This window comes from Pituophis catenifer, unplaced genomic scaffold (assembly GCF_029215685.1).
Source record: "Pituophis catenifer annectens isolate HBS135680 unplaced genomic scaffold, rPitCat1.0.hap2 SCAF_4, whole genome shotgun sequence".
In the NCBI taxonomy this organism is placed as follows: domain Eukaryota; kingdom Metazoa; phylum Chordata; class Lepidosauria; order Squamata; family Colubridae; genus Pituophis; species Pituophis catenifer.
The window spans coordinates 75,731,178-75,752,454 of NW_027256884.1; the positions used below are offsets into that span (position 1 = coordinate 75,731,178).

At 41.5% G+C, this 21,277-nt stretch overlaps 1 protein-coding gene across 1 annotated transcript; it reads left to right on the top strand.

Moving 5' to 3' along the window:
* The first annotated feature begins 9,568 nt into the window (after window positions 1-9,568).
* Window positions 9,569-13,952, top strand: LOC139316770 (lebercilin-like protein). Its single transcript, XM_070943618.1, has 5 exons — window positions 9,569-9,989; window positions 10,926-11,434; window positions 12,355-12,492; window positions 12,791-12,884; window positions 13,705-13,952. Exons 1-5 carry the CDS (start codon window positions 9,569-9,571, stop codon window positions 13,950-13,952), a joined length of 1,410 nt encoding a protein of 469 aa, XP_070799719.1.
* Window positions 13,953-21,277: the final 7,325 nt, after the last annotated feature.

Genomic DNA, 21,277 nt, shown 5'->3' on the forward strand with positions numbered 1-21,277 from the left:
GATGTAAATCTTGTTGTAGCTGAAATTGTGATCTGTCTGTTCAACATCTGTAGTGATCAGCAGGAAAAGAGTCACCAAGTCCATTGTTGCATCATTTTCAGTAGTGTGGAGAACTCTTCCCAAAGCGGCTCTAGTGGCTGTAGGGTTCTATTAGCACTCACCACACATCTATTGGTATTTCCACTCTGGTTCCATATTGATGTTATCAGGCATTTTCTGTTCTGTTGCTATAGTTCCCAGTTTTGTGTCCACCAGGAGGAAAACAGGTTCTTTCTTCCAAACATGGGATATACAAACCTTCTCCCCTGGGGGTTTCATTTGCATAGAATATGGTGAGATACACAGCTTCCCTTGATGGAATGACCCGTGGTCGGACAGGACAAAAATCAGCTGATAAAAAAAACTTACAAAAAATAATAAATGCCATAACTGACTTAGGCTATTTCCAGCCTCTTCATCTTTTAAATCACCTGTCATCAGCCTGTTGCCACAGGTGCCACAGAAGTCCCAGGTACAGTGAGTTCAAGCCACAGCTCACCAGAACCTGAAGTGTCCAACTTCCTTTTGCCACGATTCCACATATTTGTCAGTATATAGGGGTTCACGAATTGAAATAGACATGGTAACAGGTCAGCCAATGGGGACTGCTAAGTGACCCAGACGGCTCTGAGCCTGGGCATGCCTTAGGTCACTGATCTGTATATATATATATATATATATATATATATATATATATATATATATATATATATATATATATGTACGTATGTATGTACTTCTGCATACTGAGTTCTGGTTCTGGTTTCTGCTGTATGGTATTGTATAGAAAGAAGTTTCTTATATAATTGAATCCTGCTGAATTGTTTACTGGTGTGCTAGTTGGATTGCTGCAAATTCAAACAGGTTATGGGCCCAGAGCAACCAGACACAGTAAGACTGAACTGCAATTAAGCCGAAGGACTGCCTGTGGTAAAAAAAGTAAAAAGAACAAGGCAGAGAAGGCTTGCAGGATGGCTGTTGAATTCAAGGAGAGCTCTCTGCCTCAACTGGGACAGAAGAATTATATCATTTGGGCTGCAAAAATGGAATGCTTCCTGAAGGTTGAGGAGCTCTGGGATATTGTTGGTAAATCACCCCAGGGGCCATTAGCAGCAGCAGATCAAAGGCAGCACGATAAGGCACTGGCCTCCATCATCTTAAGTTTAGAAGATGAATAATTCCTGAATGTAGCTAATTTAAAAACTGCAAAGGAGGTTTGTCTGAAATTCAGAAGTAAGTGCATCAGCATGCAATATTGTGCAATTATCGAGACAATTATACAGCACCCATTTGCAACCACGAGAGAGTGCGGAAAGGCATTTGCTGCATATACAAACTTTATTTATTGAGTTGGTACACTGTGGCATGCAGATCCCTGAATCTCAGAAGGTACTGTTGGTGTTAAATAGTCTTGATGGAACATGGGACCTTGTTTCAGCTGTTTTTGAGTGCAAAGCAGAACAGGACTTCAGAATGGAAGCTCTTACAGCCTGTTTGATTTCAGAAGAAAACAAACAGCATTTTATAAAAAGCCATGAGGAGAAATTCCTGAGGTGGAGGCCCAAGGAGCAGAGAGAGAGCAGCAGCAGACAGCATGTCTGTAGAGACATGTCTGCAGAGACCAGAGTAACAGATGAGACCAGATTACAGTCCAGCAAAGATTTTCTATCAAGAAAGCAACAGTACAGCGGTGTCTCATCTGTGATGATAAGACTCATTTGAAGAAAGACTGTTTACAAAGAAAAGATACAACAGATGGGCAGGCTGCTGTTGCAAAAGTTAGCTATTGTAATAGCAGAGACAAATGGTTAATAGACAGAGGGTTAGTCAAACAATTGTTAATAATTCTAAATTGTTTTTCAGAAGGGATCCAGCTGGAGGAGATGCAGTAGCCTTGGCGAATGGCCAGAAGGCTAAAGTCATTGGAAAAGGCAGTGTGGTGATTCAATGTCTGAAGGAAAAGTTGAGCAACATATTATGTGTGCCTGAAATGGAGCATAATTTACTGAGTGTCTCTAGTCTAGACCAAAAAGGGTTTGAGACCACATTTGTAAATGGGAAGTGTCTCCTAAAGAGAGATGAGAATGGATGTGCACAGGGCATAAAGCAGGATAATATTTATGTGTTGCAGGGAGAAAAGGTTCAATGCGCCCAAACATTTGGAAATGTAGCACAACATGATTCATGTGTTCATCTCTTGCACAGAAAGCTTGGCCATGCCAGCTTCAGAGTTTTGCAAAAGAGGCAACAGTTTGGAGAAAGGTTGAACTTAAAAGGGTGTAGTCATCAAAGTCCAAGGCATTCCCAGTAAGCAAGAGTAGCACAAGGCAGACAACAAAAGTTCTAGAGCTGGTACATGCAGAGTTGGTGGGGCCAATGCAAGCCAGTTTGGGAGGAGCAAAGTATGTGCTGGTCATTGTAGATGAGTACAGCAGATTTTGTTTCTGCTATTTATTAAAGAGTAAAATACAGGTGCTACAGAAATTTAAGCAATGGGTAAGCTTCGTAGAAAGAAGGTATAAATAACAGGTATTTCAGCTGCAAACTGAAAGAGGTTCAGAATGCATGTCAACAGGTTTTCAACAATGGTTGGGACAGTTAGGAATAAAACACAGTCATAGAAATCTGTACCCAGCAGCTGAGAATGGTGTGATTGAGAGACAGAACGGTGTGTTACAAACAATGAAGGACTCACTGCTGGAGGATTATGGTCTGAGGAGGTCATATTGGGGAGAAGCCATGTTCTCGGAGACCGATAATTATTTAATCAATTGGCTGTGGAGTTCCTCAATTAATGATATTCCATATGCTGTTCTATATGGGAGAAAGCCATCTCTGGCACACTTAAGGGTTTTTGGAAGCAATGCATGGGTTCATATTCCAAAAGCAATCAGGAGAAAAGGTCAACCAAAGGCTAGAAAGCTCAGGTTTACAGGCTATGAGCCTGGCTCAAAGAGCTATTGATTTAGCGATGGGAGCAAAAGAATAGTCATTTCCAGGTCTGCTAGCATTGCAGAGCAAAATTGGAAAAGAATTGATGCAAGTTTTTGGAATGATCCACTTAGTGACGGTAACTCACTTAGTGATAGTGTAAGTGTTCAGGGAGGAGAAACTAAAAGAGAGCAAGAAAAGGAGTCAGGAGAAGATGATGACTCGGATATGAAGCAAGAGCGGGTTGAAACACAAGAGCAGTCAATGCCACGCAGGTCAGAGTGATGGAACCACCTGACAGGTGTTCTGCTAATGAAATTTGGGCGAGGACAAAAGTGAAGCCTGTGATCAAGAGATATCTCCGTCTGAAATAGGGAGCTTGTTATATCTGTCACAGTGGTCCAGACCCGACATAGCTTGTACAGTAAGCATCTTAAGTCACTTTACTGCTGCTCCAATGCAATTGCACTGCATGGGTATAAAAAGAGTTCTCAGGTATTTGAAGGGAACTGTGAACTCGGGTCTTCAAATACAGGTCTCTGAAGAATTGAAATTACAATGTTATTTGACAGTGATTATGCCAATGATGTAAAAACCAGAAAATCTAATTCTGGGATTGTGCTATTGTTTGGAGGTACTTTAATTGGTCAGAAGTCCAGAAAACAAATAACTGTAGCCATATCTATGGCAGAGGCAGAATTTATTGCTCTGTCACCTTGCCAGATTAAAAGTTCTGAAAAACGTGAAAAACTCTATTTTTTGATCGTAGATTGCCCAATTAAGTGTTCCTTTAACATATATTTTACTATTCTTTCTATCCTGTATAAATTTATACCTTTCATAAATTTACCCCAGAACAAATTTCATTGTATTGGGTGGAACCTACACTAACATAAGCATGCATATCTTTACATACTTTGCTTTGGCTTGCCTGATAGGACAGATATTTCCCAGCGCAAAATATAATATTTCTAAAATCCTTTAAAAATTGTGGGTTTACTTCTGTTTGTTTTTTTATTAAATCAGGGAAAAGGAGCTCGTCCTCTTTCATAGCCCCAGATTGAGGAGTGTTTTGCTCAGTAGAAAAACATAATTTATGGAATGAGGAGTGTGAAGGAAACTGGAGATGATGGAATGATGAAAACACCTCCCTAACATCTGCCATTTTACCTTTTCCTTCCATTCAACTTTGCCCTACAAGTCCCATGATGATCAGAGACGAAGTTCTCTAGTTGCCATAGTAGCAAAGATCTAAACAGCCACTTCTTTGCCAACGAAGCCCAAGAACCGGTAACGTGAATAAACGGACCTCGGCTAGAAGCCTCTGTCTGGGCATCGTGGGTGTTTTGTTCTCAGTGCCGGCTGACAGGACGGAGACGGAGTTTAAACTAACTGAACCTTTATTAATACAAACATGACAGAGAGAGCAGGAACCCGCACTTGACAGCTCTTTATATACAGCCGGCTGTCAGTTGTTAACCAATGAACGTTGTGCTTACAACACCCAATCCCAATACTCCAATCAACTTAACTTAATATGTAACACCCCTTTCCACCTATCTGAGCATGCGCCGACGTCAGGCGCATGCGTAATCGCCCAGGTAAGCTGGTCTTCGCCGTATCCTCCCTGAACGCCTGGGCTCCACCCCTCCGACCCCCTCCGGCGGTGGATTTGAACTCAACTCCCGTTGTATCTCAACTCTGGGCTGCGGGCTAAACGAGCCCCCTACGTCTACTGTACTGCTTCCCGTATCCGGCAAAGGTAAGTTCTCCTCCTCACCCTCTCCCCCATGGGTGGTCGGCGTGTTTGCCTGTGGCAGCACCGGGTGTTCCTTCTCGTATCTAACTTCCTGCGAGTTTGGCTCGGCGGCCACACCCCCACCTTTGGCCCCACTTCTCCGAGCCCTCAACTGATCCTTGTGACGCTTCCAAATTTTTCCCTGATCTATCTCAATATGGTAGGAGCAAGGACCGGCAACCCCAACAACCTTCCCTGGCAACCATAAGGGCATTCCCCCATAGTTCCTGACGTATACGTGATCCCCTATAACAAATGACCTGTATTGTCTCATGGCATCAAACGGCTTGGCATGTCCGTACGTGGGGTGCAAACGATCTAAGGTTGTGCGGAGCTTCCGGCCCATTAAAAGTTCGGCCGGGCTCCTGTTAGTTAGTTGACAGGGCGTGGTATGTTGAGCTAATAAGAACTCCTCCACCCGCTCAGCCCACGTCCCATGCCCTATCTTTTTCAGTGCGTCTTTTGCAGATCGCACAGCGCGTTCCGCACAACCATTGCTGGAAGGATGAAACGGCGATACCAAACAATGCCGTATGCCCCTGTGGGCTAAAAAACCCTCGAATTCGGCCGCAGTAAATTGCGGACCGTTATCCGACACGATGCAGTCAGGCAATCCATGTGTTACAAATAGTGAACGTAAAACCTTAATGACAGCCTCTGCTGTAGTCGACCGTAATGGGACGACTTCAACCCATTTTGAAAACGCATCAGCTAGGACCAGGAAAGACTGACCCTTCAATGGACCAGCGAGGTCAATATGCAACCTCGACCATGGGGCCCCAGGCGATTCCCACTCCCCTGGGGGGTCTCTAGGCGGCATTGACATGTTCTCCTGACACTGAGAACACTGTGCAACCCAGTCAGTGATGTCCCGGTCCATCAAAGGCCACCACATATAGCAACGACCTAACGCCTTCATCCTGACCACCCCCGGGTGACCCCGATGCAATTTCTCCAACAATGAGGAACGAAGGGGGGGTGGAATAACCACCCGGTGACCCCACAGAAGGCACCCCGCTTGAGTAGAAAGTTCGAGGCGGCGGCTGGCAAATGGCTGGAATTCTGGAGCGAAGGGCCCTGGTGGCCAACCTCTGGCCATCCAGTCCAACACCTGTTGCAGGGTAGTATCTTTCGCGGAGAACCGGGCGACGTCCGATGCGGTGATCAACAATGGCGCGGCCTCCAACAGGAACACAGAGGACACAGGGACAGGGTCCTCTAGCCAGTCAGGGCTGGGGCATCGGCTCAATGCGTCAGCGTGAGCGAGATCCTTTCCAGGCCGGTGAACCAGTCGATATTCGTATGCAGCGAGGAAAACAGAGTAACGGGTCATGCGGGGGGACAGAATTTGAGGAGCAGGGCGATCGCCTGCCAATATGCCTAACAAAGGCTTATGATCAGTGTATAATACGAAGGGACGGCCATAGAGGTAATGGTGGAACCGTTTGACCCCGGCCACCAAGGCGAGAGCCTCTTTATCTAATTGCGAATAATTACGCTCTGCTGGTGCCAAGGTCTTAGAATAATAGGCAATGGGCAACTCACGGCCAGAAGGTAGGACATGGCTGAGCACCGCTCCCACCCCGTACGGGGAGGCATCACATGCTAAGGTTACCGGCAGGTGTGTAGAAAATTGGGTGAGAACCGAGTTGGAGGTCAGGAGATGTTTGACAGCCAAAAATGCTTTAGCCTCTCGAGCACCCCAATGCCAACGAACGTCACGGTTTAACAGCCGGTGAAGGGGCTCAGCAACAGACGCCTTATGCGGAATAAAAACAGCATAAAAGTTAAGTAGTCCCAGGAAAGATTGGAGATCAGCCTTACACTTAGGAGGAGGAGCGTCCATAATGGCCGATGTTTTAGCTGCCGTCGGATGGATTCCCGAACTATCCACCAGGAATCCTAGGAATTCCACCTGGCGCACCGCGACTTGGCATTTGGTCTTGTTAACCTTCAGACCTGCAGCAGCTAGCTTCCGAAGAACCTGCCGCGTCCGCTCCAATAGCTGTGAAGTCGAAGAAGCTGAGACGAGAACGTCATCAAAATAAGGAATAACCCCGGGGAGTCCATGCAGCAAACGTTCCATCATGCTCTGGAAGATCCCCGGGGCAACACTGACCCCGAACTGCAACCGGCGACATCGGAATGCCCCCCTATGGGTCACTATTGTCTGTGCCTCCGCCGTCAGGTCATCCACTTTAAGTTGCTGGTAGGCTTGGGCCAGGTCCAGCTTTGCAAATATCGACCCTTGCCCCAATGAATGTAGCAGATGCTGAACGACAGGAACGGGGTAAGCATTACCTAATAGGGCCTTATTCAGCGTAGCCCGGTAGTCAGCGCAAATACGGACCGATCCATCCGCCTTAATAGGAGTTACAATAGGGGTTTCCCAGCGTGCGAATTCAACTGGCTCTAACACCCCTTGAGAAATCAGTTTATCCAGTTCCGCATCCACTCGTGCCCTCAGTGCAAAGGGCACCCGGCGTGGTTTCAATCGTCTCGGGGTCACGCCAGGATCTAGGCTGAAGGATACTGGGGGCCCATTATAACAACCTAACCTTCCATCAAAGACATCAGGAAATTCTTTAATTAGCAATTCCAATTCGGAGGACTGGATGGCGTGTACCCCCTGAATAGTAATTCCCAATGCCTGGAACCAATTTAAGCCCAATAAGCTTGGTAATGGAGCCTCAACTATAATTAGCGGCAGGCATCCTGAAAATGTCTTAAATTTTATTCTGAACAGCCCACATCCCAGCACTCTGATGGGGTTCCCTTGATAATCACGGAGTTGCAGGTTACAAGGGTCCAAACTACGCCGAGAGATGTGGGGCACTAATCGCTTAATTGTACTCCAAGCAATGAGGGAGTGTGCTGACCCTGTGTCCACCTCCATCTCACACTGTCGTCCCTCGATGGCGAGTCCCACAGTAATTTTCGGTTGCCTATTTGGTGATGCGGTCTTTCGCTGCGTTTGATACACCCCATTTACTCCTGCAGACTCACGCCCCCAATTCGCTCTCGGGTTCCTTCCCGCCTCCTGTCTGCGCGGACCACGATATTGTTCTTGAGGGGGCGGAGTTTTCTCCTTCAGCGTCGGGGACTGACATATTCGCGCGATGTGGCCACGGCGCCCACATCGATAGCACGTTGCCTCTTTAAAACGGCAATTGACTCGCTGATGACCCCCTCCGCAACTCCGGCATCTCCCCTGTGCTAGTGTATCTTGTCTCCCGGGCCGCGGAGAAGTCTTGATGCGAGCGACGTTACTCTCTATCCCAGGGATGTCTTCATCACTGAACTCAGTCACGTTTTGATGAATTTGCTCGCCTGTTGCCTTATTTGAGCACTGCCCCCTAGGTAAATCAGCCAGTGATAGAACGGCTAATTCAGCAGCACACGCTTCATCTAGGGCATCCTGGAAAGATAAGTCAGGCTTGGCTATTAACCGACGCTTTAGGTTCTCGTCCCTCACTCCGCTGACTAGTCTGTCTAGTAAATAATCATCTAAATTGGTAAATTGACAGTGCCTCGCTGCTTTTCTAAGTGCCGCCACATATTGGCTTATTGACTCGCCCTCAGCCTGGTCTCGGTGGTAGAAATGCTGCCGGCGAGCTATACGGGACGGCGCGGGAGCATAATGATTTTTTAACTTATTCAGGAAGTCCTCCCAGGTGCCAGCGTGTACAGACAACGGGGCCATTAACGTCATCGCTGTTTCAAACATTTCTGGCCCACACAGACTTAGGAAGTACGCCCGTTTTCTCTCACTTGACAACTCACGGTAGTCGTTAGCGATCAAAAAACAATCGAACCGAGTAACAAACGCTTCCCACGACTCCACAGTAGCGTTGAATGGAGCGAAATTCTGAGGCGACGCCATCTCTCCTCACTGCTCCGCTATCGCCCTTACTCAATTTTTTTTTTCTTCGGCACTGTAACCCGATTCCGATTAATTCTGGAGGTTATACTTCCTATATCCCATCCTCGTCGCCACTGTTTTGTTCTCAGTGCCGGCTGACAGGACGGAGACGGAGTTTAAACTAACTGAACCTTTATTAATACAAACATGACAGAGAGAGCAGGAACCCGCGCTTGACAGCTCTTTATATACAGCCGGCTGTCAGTTGTTAACCAATGAACGTTGTGCTTACAACACCCAATCCCAATACTCCAATCAACTTAACTTAATATGTAACAGTGGGGAGGAAGTTTAAACCCTGGGCGCTTGGCGGGAGCTTCGACTTCTGTTCTCTGGGCAGTCGAGGAGTGCTTGATTCGGGTTGTGGGTAAGCAAAGATAGCAACAATTAAGGGGAAGCAAAAACAGGTGGAAGATAAAGGCCTGGTGGAAGAGCTCCTCTATGTGGGCCCGGAAAATGAAGCAGCTACTTTTCCCTTCCAAGTTGAATTGTGTTGCCAACTTCCATTATGTACTGTTTTTATAGTTCATTTCTCATCAATGGTAACTGAGCCCTAACTGCACAATCTCTGCCTCAATTAGTTTTCTTCCCTTTTCTCCAGGGCTCTGGAGGCATTGCAGTCTGTGAATGAGAATGCTAAGAAAGTAGCATATTAATTAATCAACACATCAGTTCTTCAAGAGGTGAATAATATAATGCTAGGAACCAAAATTGTGGTGATCTTTTTGGTACAGAATCAGAGCAAACAACTTTTAAATGTATTGGATGAAGGCTTAAGTAAATGTTTACATCATACATTGTTTCTTTTTCTGACTAGAGTGCCATTTCCTTTCGGAAATAAAGTATAATTGATAGACTTCCCTGCCATTGGTGGAATGATGGCTTCTGATCATACAGCCCTTCATCATATTGTCCAAGAGGATAAAACGTCTCGGCAATGCAGAAAAAGAGGAAGCTCAAACGATTCTCCAGGTAGGCTTAGTAAGAGCACCAACAGTCAAGACAGTAGCTGTAGCAAACATTCCAGCAAGTCTGGAAGTGCTCAGTTTACCTACTCTAATGACTTTCATGATAATGCTTCAAGAACAGCTGTCAATGGCAGCAAGAACAGCATTTGTTCAGAAGAGAACATCTGTGGAACGTCTCTAAACTACTATCATGAAGATTTTCACTCGGATGCCTCTGAAACCTCCATAAGTGAAGAGAGTGGCAGCTACATCATCCCATTGCCCGAAACACCAAAAACTAAAGAGCGGAATTTACCAGAAAAGAAAAAGAAAAATGATGTCCATACAAAAGGTAAGAAGGCAGTTGCTCACTTTGAACACTACTGCATTCGCTGTGGTTGGCAGATTTCAGCCAAGCTAATGGCAGTTAAGCCTTTCCTAAAAACCAAGCAGTTGTCCAATAACTCCACTTTTGCTTAGCTACCCTGACACTTCTATACTGTAGAGACTATACTATCATTTTGGAAAGCATTTGAATGTTGATAAAATGTTTAAATTGTATGCAGTTGATTATTATATTAATGTACTGCTTTCCACACCCTGTCAGTAATTCCTCTATCGAGGTAATGGGCTTGTAGCGATGGATGTAGTTCACCAGTTATCATGGTCATACAGATGTCGGTGTCACATGGTTTCAATAAATAAGCCAAGGGCCAGGGAATAGGTTCCAGTATTAACAAAAAAAAAAAGAAAAAAGAAAAAGAAAGAAAAGAAAAGAAAAGAAAAGAAAAGAAAAGAAAAAAAAATTGGCAAATTTTAATGCTCACACTTCCATTCTTTTCAGTCTATTACATTCATTATTTTATCATTATTTGGATATGGTATGTACGCATGCATATGTATATCTATCCATCTGTCTGTCTAGGCAGTTTGGTATAGTAGTTAGGCTGCTGGGCTAGCAATCCTGCTTTAGGCCTGTTTGGCTGAGGAATTCTAGGAGTTGAAGTCAATGCATCTTAAAGCTCTCTAAATACTGTCTTAGCATATTATGTGAGTATAGCAGTTATGTCTTACGGAAGCTAATATTATGAGAGTTCAGGTATGATTTTTCACAATAGGTCAATCAACCAATAGTTGTAACAGAGATTGACTCAAGATATTACATAACAGGAAGTGAATCTATGCCGTGAATACATACTTGAGCATTTGGCTCTGAAGCTTATGTAAAATGATCTGATTCTTACTTTGCTCAATCTTATATGCCATCTTGATATTTCTTTTAATGCAGGAGGTAAAATGTTGCCTAAAAAGAAACCTCAGCAAAAGAGCTCATATATTACTGACCATATAGTCAATGCCCAGGAGAAAAATAACATGACTTGCCGTCTCTTGTCAGCAAGAGACCATCAAATTAAAGAACTGAAAAACCAAATGGCTGTTTTGCAGAATAGATTGGAGACCTTTATTACAGAAAATAAAATGTTGAAGCATCTTCAGTCTCAACAGTTAAAAGCAATCACAAAATATGAAAATGCTGAAATTAAGCTGCCTGATCTTTTGGCCACGCAGGCCAATGAAGTGCAGACTCTGAGAGTACTTCTCAGGAAATCTCAGGAAGACGAACGCAGGGCTTCCCAGAAGCTAAGAAACGTTGAGGCACAACTCTTAAAAACCACGGATGCCTTGCGGGCACTACAGAAACTTTGCATAGACAAAAAACTTGAAGAGAGAGAAGAACTTCAGCGCAAATTAAGATCACTTACCCAAAAATTGGAAGCTAGGGATAAGAAAACTCAGGTAACATGCAACATACATTGCTTAGAACTGCATAGCATCGCTCTGTGAGCAGAATGGGATATTTTTTAAATCAATCAATGAAATTAAAATCTCTAGATATAAAAAAGACATTATTGGAAAAGAGGAATGTAGGAAAACCAGGAGAAGATTATAGTTAGACAGGTGGAATTATGTATTAAAAGTGGTATGGGCAAGCTAGCTAAGCTAATTACTTATGAATCTTATTTTCACCACACGATCAGAGATGAATGTTGCAAAACACTACCTGGATGTTTTGAGTGGATGTGGTGCAAAACTTCTTGCTCTTCACACTTCCTTCCATTTTTGCATATTTGGCTCAGTTGTATAGAAAATTGAGATTTTGGAAAGAATGACTCTTGCTTTAACTAATCAGAAGAAAAAGTCCATCTCTGATGACATGAGCCAACCAGCACATTTAAACCTGTATATTAGCTAAACCTACCTTACTTGGCATCATACCAAGGCAAAAATGAAGCATATTATGGTTTATTTTAATTGAAATGAACAAAATGTTAGTCTTGTCTCCTCCTCCTCCACCATCTCCCCCTCCCTTACAGTATAGCTTGTAATGTTGGTATATTAAATAAATAATACTCTTTTGCTAAGTATTGCAATATATAAAATCTAATGTTCTTTTATTCTATTTCTCGACCATACTGACCTTGATTTAAGGATTGGAGAAGGCTATTTCTTCCACCAATAAAAAGAAATTAAAAGTATATATTGTAACTGGATCTCTATTTCTTTTCTCCTTAATCTGCATAACAGATTGTGAGCATTATCATCTTTCTGGAAACATTTGATAAAATTTCAGTTGCCTTCCTCTAATTTCTAATTCAATATTGTATGATTGCAAATCTTGAATAATCTTATTGATGGTTTATTTCTAATGTGTTTAGGATTTGGAAAAGCAGCTGTCATTGAGTACTGCTTCTTTTAGACACCAGTTAGCAGTTGAGAAAAAGAAGACTATTGAAGCTCAGTCGATGACAGCAAATTTGCACGTAGAAATCGAGTCGCTGAAGCTCAAACTTAAGGTATTTAGATGCTTAAATCATATTTTTCTTACCACAGAAGGAATCCAAGATGCTATTCACTAAATGCTGATTTGACATAAGCCTATTTTTTTCTCTGGGTTTTTCTTTCAGCCTCTAACTATATAAACTGTAGATTGGATAAATGTATTAATGTATGTTAGGCCTTTTGCACACTAACATTTCTAGGAACAGATAGTACTTGAAAAGTGTCTCCTAACTAAACATATGATCTCTGAAGAACATACATTAATACAATAAACTATATTATCAACATAAATTTAATAATGCATTTCTTTAGGAAAGAGAAAGAGAAATAAGCATTACAAATATTTATGCACACCGGATGCGCAAAGGTCAGCCAGAGAAAGCCGATTCACGTTCTTCTCCAAAAGGTAGAACAGAGTTTGTTTCATACTATAATAATAAAAATATAATTCATTGATGTCAAAAAATATTTCAAATCCTTGCTCTATTTTCTCTTTTAAAAATGGCAATACTACATTTTGTGAACTCTTTAATTAGTAGTCATTAGTGCTGATTAAACAGGATCATTTTCATCCTTCTCTCTAGATGGGAGAGATAAGGGGAGAAGAGTTGAATTAGTGAGGAGAGTGTATTTCTAACCCCTTCCTTCAACTCTGAATTTATGAATGAAATACAGGAGTGATTTATCATTGCCTTGTCCCGTGCAGTATGAAATAATCCCCTTGCATTTGCCACTGAAGGGATTATCTAACATCTTCCTATCATGCTGTTCCTATCCAATATACACAATCCTCAAATTATGACTGTAATGGAGCTCAGAATTTTCATCATAAGTTATGATGGTAGTAAATCAAGGCACCCACATGATCAACCTGATTTTAAAACTTTTTTTGTGCTGTTTATTAAACGAATGTCTCAATGTAAAGCAAATGATTATTAAGATTAAAAAGATCTTTAAGGAAACATTGTGGTTGTGAAGCAAGGCAATGAATTTTATGGCCACTTTTGCCAGAAACTGGCTTAAAAAGCTAGTTACAAGCAACAAAACACAACAATTCGCCATAAAGAGGTTCATGTGACAGTGGGGGGGGGGAACGGGACAGCATCAGAACTCTGGAACTGGGTTATAAATATTTTGGGACGAATATCGTAACTCTGAATGCAATGCAATTGTTCGTTTTGTGAGGAATATGTGTGAAAATTTACATCAGGTTTATCCTTCAACAGGTCCCTTAATCAACCCCAAAATAACATGCAGCAGAAGACCAAGGAACAGGCAACAGGGTGAAATAACCAACTTTATAGAAGATTCTGTCACTAATTATGAGCCCGCATTTGCCAGATTTCCAAAGGAAAGACAAAAAGACACTTCTTCAACTCCCGGTGAAGAAAACAGTCACAAGATACCACCTGGGAAAAAAAGGCTTCGTTTGGAAAAATTGTTTGGGCCAAACTGCATTTTAAATACCAAATGATGGCTTGCATTATTTGATTCCAGTCAAGCTCATAGAACTAATAGATATCAGATAGTATTAGGACTAGGACATATTAGGTAGTAGATATTAGCGTTAGAAGTAGGATATATTTGATCGTAGATATTAGATCGTTTAGAACTAAGCGATGTTAGATAGTTAATGTTAGCATTAGAAGTAAATGATGTTAGATTATTATTAAAATTAGGCAATATTAGAAGTAGATATGAGTTAGTATTAGAACTAAGCAATATTAGATAGTAGATATTAATATTAGAACTAGGATATATTAGATAATAGATATTAGTATTAGAGCTAGGATATATTAGATAATAGATTTTAGATAGTATGAGAACTAGGAGATATTAGATAGTAGATATTAGATATTAGTATTAGAGCTAGGATAGATAATAGATTTTGGATGGTATGAGAACTAGGAGATATTAGTAATTTCTGTCGTTACTATTGAAATAAGCAGCACATAAAACTCTATTTTGTGAACTTTCTGAACATTTTTATAAACAATGAACTCTGGTAATTGATATAACGACTAGAAGTATTTAGTGCAGAAACACCTTCTAAACGTGCCCATAAAAATCTAGGGCCATGAGATTCCAAATAACAATTAAAGACCCAGAGGAGACTTCACTTGGTCGTATCCTAATGGCATTAACAATAGTATGGGCATAGAATGCAAGCAATGGAGAAATAAGGAGAAGGGCAATGGCAATTGAACAACCTCAAACTAGGCAAGTACCATGTATGAGGTAGCACTGTATAAGCAGCAGGCCCAAACGTCCAAAATTAACCATCCTTCGGAGCTGTTCTGTTTGGTTTTTTTTTAATGCAGCAGAGATGTTAAAAGTCCAATGTCAATATGCATGTCCAACAAAAATGATCATTATGTGGGGGGACTTGCGATATACACAAGAAGTATAGTTCTTCCTGAGTCATCCTAGTGACTAAGAAATAAGATGCATCTAGAAAAAAACTCCCAGCAAAAAAGGATGCCCTCCATAGGCAGAAATGTGCCCAAACTTACAACAAGGTTTGAGGGCATTTGAATAAAACAAAAATTAGCCTTCAAAGTCAATAGGTGACTTTGGTGTAATATTGGATGTCTAATTGACCCTATTCCATGCTATTCCTCTGTGCCATGGATCAAGAAATCCTTTTCTAGAAAGAAGCTAAATAGAAGGTCAATTATCCCATAAGTTACTACCCTCCCAATCTGCGACACCCAGTCTTCCGCAAGTATTCCCTGGAGATTCACTTGATGGGGTTTCTCTAAGGTGTAGCTTACCTATAGGTCCATTTTAAATACATGGAACATTGACAATAAATACACGTAAGCAATGAAATCATACATACAGATACCGAAATGTCCACCATCCCACTGTTTCATGAAGCTAATACAGCATCAGTCCTAGGCCTAGTCAATCAATTATATGGCAATGCAGCGATGTAAATCTTGTTGTAGCTGAAATTGTGATCTGTCTGTTCAACATCTGTAGTGATCAGCAGGAAAAGAGTCACCAAGTCCATTGTTGCATCATTTTCAGTAGTGTGGAGAACTCTTCCCAAAGCGGCTCTAGTGGCTGTAGGGTTCTATTAGCACTCACCACACATCTATTGGTATTTCCACTCTGGTTCCATATTGATGTTATCAGGCATTTTCTGTTCTGTTGCTATAGTTCCCAGTTTTGTGTCCACCAGGAGGAAAACAGGTTCTTTCTTCCAAACATGGGATATACAAACCTTCTCCCCTGGGGGTTTCATTTGCATAGAATATGGTGAGATACACAGCTTCCCTTGATGGAATGACCCGTGGTCGGACAGGACAAAAATCAGCTGATAAAAAAAACTTACAAAAAATAATAAATGCCATAACTGACTTAGGCTATTTCCAGCCTCTTCATCTTTTAAATCACCTGTCATCAGCCTGTTGCCACAGGTGCCACAGAAGTCCCAGGTACAGTGAGTTCAAGCCACAGCTCACCAGAACCTGAAGTGTCCAACTTCCTTTTGCCACGATTCCACATATTTGTCAGTATATAGGGGTTCACGAATTGAAATAGACATGGTAACAGGTCAGCCAATGGGGACTGCTAAGTGACCCAGACGGCTCTGAGCCTGGGCATGCCTTAGGTCACTGATCTGTATATATATATATATATATATATATATATATATATATATATATATATATATATATATATATATGTACGTATGTATGTACTTCTGCATACTGAGTTCTGGTTCTGGTTTCTGCTGTATGGTATTGTATAGAAAGAAGTTTCTTATATAATTGAATCCTGCTGAATTGTTTACTGGTGTGCTAGTTGGATTGCTGCAAATTCAAACAGGTTATGGGCCCAGAGCAACCAGACACAGTAAGACTGAACTGCAATTAAGCCGAAGGACTGCCTGTGGTAAAAAAAGTAAAAAGAACAAGGCAGAGAAGGCTTGCAGGATGGCTGTTGAATTCAAGGAGAGCTCTCTGCCTCAACTGGGACAGAAGAATTATATCATTTGGGCTGCAAAAATGGAATGCTTCCTGAAGGTTGAGGAGCTCTGGGATATTGTTGGTAAATCACCCCAGGGGCCATTAGCAGCAGCAGATCAAAGGCAGCACGATAAGGCACTGGCCTCCATCATCTTAAGTTTAGAAGATGAATAATTCCTGAATGTAGCTAATTTAAAAACTGCAAAGGAGGTTTGTCTGAAATTCAGAAGTAAGTGCATCAGCATGCAATATTGTGCAATTATCGAGACAATTATACAGCACCCATTTGCAACCACGAGAGAGTGCGGAAAGGCATTTGCTGCATATACAAACTTTATTTATTGAGTTGGTACACTGTGGCATGCAGATCCCTGAATCTCAGAAGGTACTGTTGGTGTTAAATAGTCTTGATGGAACATGGGACCTTGTTTCAGCTGTTTTTGAGTGCAAAGCAGAACAGGACTTCAGAATGGAAGCTCTTACAGCCTGTTTGATTTCAGAAGAAAACAAACAGCATTTTATAAAAAGCCATGAGGAGAAATTCCTGAGGTGGAGGCCCAAGGAGCAGAGAGAGAGCAGCAGCAGACAGCATGTCTGTAGAGACATGTCTGCAGAGACCAGAGTAACAGATGAGACCAGATTACAGTCCAGCAAAGATTTTCTATCAAGAAAGCAACAGTACAGCGGTGTCTCATCTGTGATGATAAGACTCATTTGAAGAAAGACTGTTTACAAAGAAAAGATACAACAGATGGGCAGGCTGCTGTTGCAAAAGTTAGCTATTGTAATAGCAGAGACAAATGGTTAATAGACAGAGGGTTAGTCAAACAATTGTTAATAATTCTAAATTGTTTTTCAGAAGGGATCCAGCTGGAGGAGATGCAGTAGCCTTGGCGAATGGCCAGAAGGCTAAAGTCATTGGAAAAGGCAGTGTGGTGATTCAATGTCTGAAGGAAAAGTTGAGCAACATATTATGTGTGCCTGAAATGGAGCATAATTTACTGAGTGTCTCTAGTCTAGACCAAAAAGGGTTTGAGACCACATTTGTAAATGGGAAGTGTCTCCTAAAGAGAGATGAGAATGGATGTGCACAGGGCATAAAGCAGGATAATATTTATGTGTTGCAGGGAGAAAAGGTTCAATGCGCCCAAACATTTGGAAATGTAGCACAACATGATTCATGTGTTCATCTCTTGCACAGAAAGCTTGGCCATGCCAGCTTCAGAGTTTTGCAAAAGAGGCAACAGTTTGGAGAAAGGTTGAACTTAAAAGGGTGTAGTCATCAAAGTCCAAGGCATTCCCAGTAAGCAAGAGTAGCACAAGGCAGACAACAAAAGTTCTAGAGCTGGTACATGCAGAGTTGGTGGGGCCAATGCAAGCCAGTTTGGGAGGAGCAAAGTATGTGCTGGTCATTGTAGATGAGTACAGCAGATTTTGTTTCTGCTATTTATTAAAGAGTAAAATACAGGTGCTACAGAAATTTAAGCAATGGGTAAGCTTCGTAGAAAGAAGGTATAAATAACAGGTATTTCAGCTGCAAACTGAAAGAGGTTCAGAATGCATGTCAACAGGTTTTCAACAATGGTTGGGACAGTTAGGAATAAAACACAGTCATAGAAATCTGTACCCAGCAGCTGAGAATGGTGTGATTGAGAGACAGAACGGTGTGTTACAAACAATGAAGGACTCACTGCTGGAGGATTATGGTCTGAGGAGGTCATATTGGGGAGAAGCCATGTTCTCGGAGACCGATAATTATTTAATCAATTGGCTGTGGAGTTCCTCAATTAATGATATTCCATATGCTGTTCTATATGGGAGAAAGCCATCTCTGGCACACTTAAGGGTTTTTGGAAGCAATGCATGGGTTCATATTCCAAAAGCAATCAGGAGAAAAGGTCAACCAAAGGCTAGAAAGCTCAGGTTTACAGGCTATGAGCCTGGCTCAAAGAGCTATTGATTTAGCGTATTTTTTTCATATCTAAACAAGTTCTCATTTAATCTCCAAGAACGTCTCTCAACCTTATCCATCTCAATTTCTATCCATACAGGGCTATGGTCAGTCAAAGTTCTTGGAAAAATCTTTGTTCTTTTTGTCTTAATAAGTAAATCATTTGACAACAGAATAAAATCAATCCTAGAAAAGGATCTATGTCTATCGGAAAAAAAAGTGTAATCCAATTCATTCGGATTATGTATTCTCCAAACATCTTTTAGTTCCATATCTTCTTTCATATCAAAAAAAGTCTGCGGTAGTCTAATTCTAGACTTTGCCAAGCTCTTTTTATCTAATTTAGAATCAATTACTCCATTCCAGTCTCCCATAAATAAAATAGATCTATAGTCCCATTGCAATATTTTAGTATGTAACATCTTGTAAAAACAATCCTGTTGTTGGTTAGGAGCATAAATTCCAATCAAAAGAATTTGACCATTTGCTGTAAGCAATTCAATTGCTACAAACCTACCATCTTGATCTACTTCTATAATTTTTGCTGTTAATTTTTTATTTACATAAATAACCACACCATTCTTTTTCTGCGAAGTTGAAGATATATAATGCACTCCTAATTTTGAATTTATCAAATATTTCTGATCTTGAGTTGTAATATGTGTTTCTTGTAAGCAAATTATATCATTATTAAATTGTTTCAAATATGTAAATATTTTCTTCCTTTTCTGTGCTGAATTCAACCCATTAACATTCCAAGATAGACACTTAAGGGTCATCGGCCTGTTTCTGGAGCGCAGAGCAAAATATTTGAAGTTCATCCAAAAGCTTCGATCTTGCTCTTCCCATAGCTCCACTCTCTTGTGGGGTACTCTTAGCTGCCATCTTGTCTTGTCTTTCCTGTTGTTGTTGTTGCTTTTGTTTAAGTAGCTTGGATTGAGCTCTAGTTATACGTTGATCTTTAACTTCAGTCAGCTGAATCAAATCCAAAATTGGAGAAGAATCCAGCAAGGGCTCACTCAGAAAACCTCCTTCTGCACCTTGCACATTTTCTAATTCTTGCTTGGGCTGTTCCTCCGACTGCCTCTCTTCACTCTCCTTAATCTCCAAAACTGTAGATGTACGTGGAGATGGTGTTCTTTCCTTAAGAATAGTACTATAAAAATGTTGTGCCTTCTCCACGGTATTCAATCGATATCCTTCTCCCTTATATCTAAAAATTATCCCAGCTGGTGCATCCCACCGGAAGGGTATCTGTAAGTCTTTCAGTTCCTTAACAAGAAAGCCAAACTCTTTTCTAGCTTTCAGCATTTTAGGAGGTAATTCTTTAAAAATTACAAGTCGTGAGCCCCCCACTTCTACAGAGGTGTGAAAAGATTTTTGGAGGATTTCATTTCTAATTTCTCTCTCAGTAAAGTATATGACCACATCTCTAGGCAATTGTCTTTGTCTGGCCACCCAAGAGTTGACTCTGTAAATTTTATCTATTTTGTGAAATACCAAATCAGGGTTAACTTGTAAGATCTTAGCCAGGGCTTCAGAGCAGACTTGTCTCAAATCCTGTCTCTCCTCCTCTCGAATTCCCCGAAGCCGTATGGCAAATTCCATCGCCCGAAATTGTATCATGACAATCTCATCTTCAATTCTCTGCATTTTATTATCAACTTCTTCAATTTTATAGTCATTATCTTTCATCCTAACATTAACTTCTAATTTGAGTTCTTCAACTTTAAAATCAACTTTCCCAATAAAATTTGCCAGGCCAGACGCCACTTCTGATATTTTTTTGGTCACCATATTTTGATTCTGCTTCACCATATCTTTAACTTCATTAATTTCCTGCAAAAATTCCTCATGTGATTTTTGAAGTTTATGATCTATTTCCTGTTGAGATTCTTGAAATTTTTCATCCAAAGTTTTAGCAATAAAGTCTTTTAAATCTCCCACATCAATTTCTTTTTTCTGAGTTTGTAGTTGTTGAGCAGGGGGAAGTTGCGTTTGATGTTTGTGTGTGGGGGATCCCCCCCCTGATGCCTTCCCTTCCTGCTTCTTTGAAGCCATTGTGCCACGTAGGCTAATTTTTCTAGAGAGGGAAGTTCTTTTTCCTTTCCCTCTTCCACAAAAGCTTCTAAAAAAGTCCCCCAAATTTAGTCAGGTAAAGCAAAGTCAAATTTTAGCAAAAAGAAATGTTTTCCTTTAGGTAAGACAACTTTGTAGCAACTTTTCAACTTTGTAGCAAAGCAGAGAGGCTTCACAAGTTCACTTTCACTAGCTCGTTAACTCAAGCGCTGGACGCCATATTTTTTCCAAATCACTTTCACTCGCTCACTTTCTCTTGATTTAAAAAGTCAATAAAGCACTAATACTTGCAATTTTCAGGTTTCTGGATTCAAGTTGGTATTTCCGCTATTTGTTAGAATTAGTTCCTCTCACTTTAAGAGTTTGCTGCTGTCGGCTTGTTCTGCTGAAGGCAGAATCGTCCCACGCCGCCCGGAGTCTCCGCAGGTTGGAAGGGAGCCGCTCCTGTTTTCACCCCCAGAAACAAATCCCTGGGGGGGTTACAGGGGCTCAACCTGTGCCCTGCTGTCTCTGCTCCTGCAATCTTCAAGATTTCGGAGTTTTCGAGCCGCTCCTCGTTCGCGGGGCGGCTCTACAGGCGGCGGGGCTGGCGGTCTTAAAAAATCACCGCCGTCGCCGAAGCTCGCAAACCGGAAGTCAAAAAAAATACAATAGAACTTAAAAAGCATTTGAAAGAATTTTTTGAAATAAATTTGAATAAAGGTACCCCAATTGAAATTGTTTGGGACGCTAGTAAAGCTTATATGAGAGGGGTACTTATCTACATGAATTCTAAACACAGACTGTTCCGGC

Excerpts from the sequence above, each read along its gene's own strand:
- LOC139316770 (XM_070943618.1), top strand. The coding sequence starts at position 9,569 with ATGGCTTCTGATCATACAGCCCTTCATCATATTGTCCAAGAGGATAAA. Across the intron at positions 11,435-12,354 it reads CTAGGGATAAGAAAACTCAG|GATTTGGAAAAGCAGCTGTC; the intron begins GTAACATGCAAC and ends TAATGTGTTTAG. Across the intron at positions 12,493-12,790 it reads CGCTGAAGCTCAAACTTAAG|GAAAGAGAAAGAGAAATAAG; the intron begins GTATTTAGATGC and ends GCATTTCTTTAG.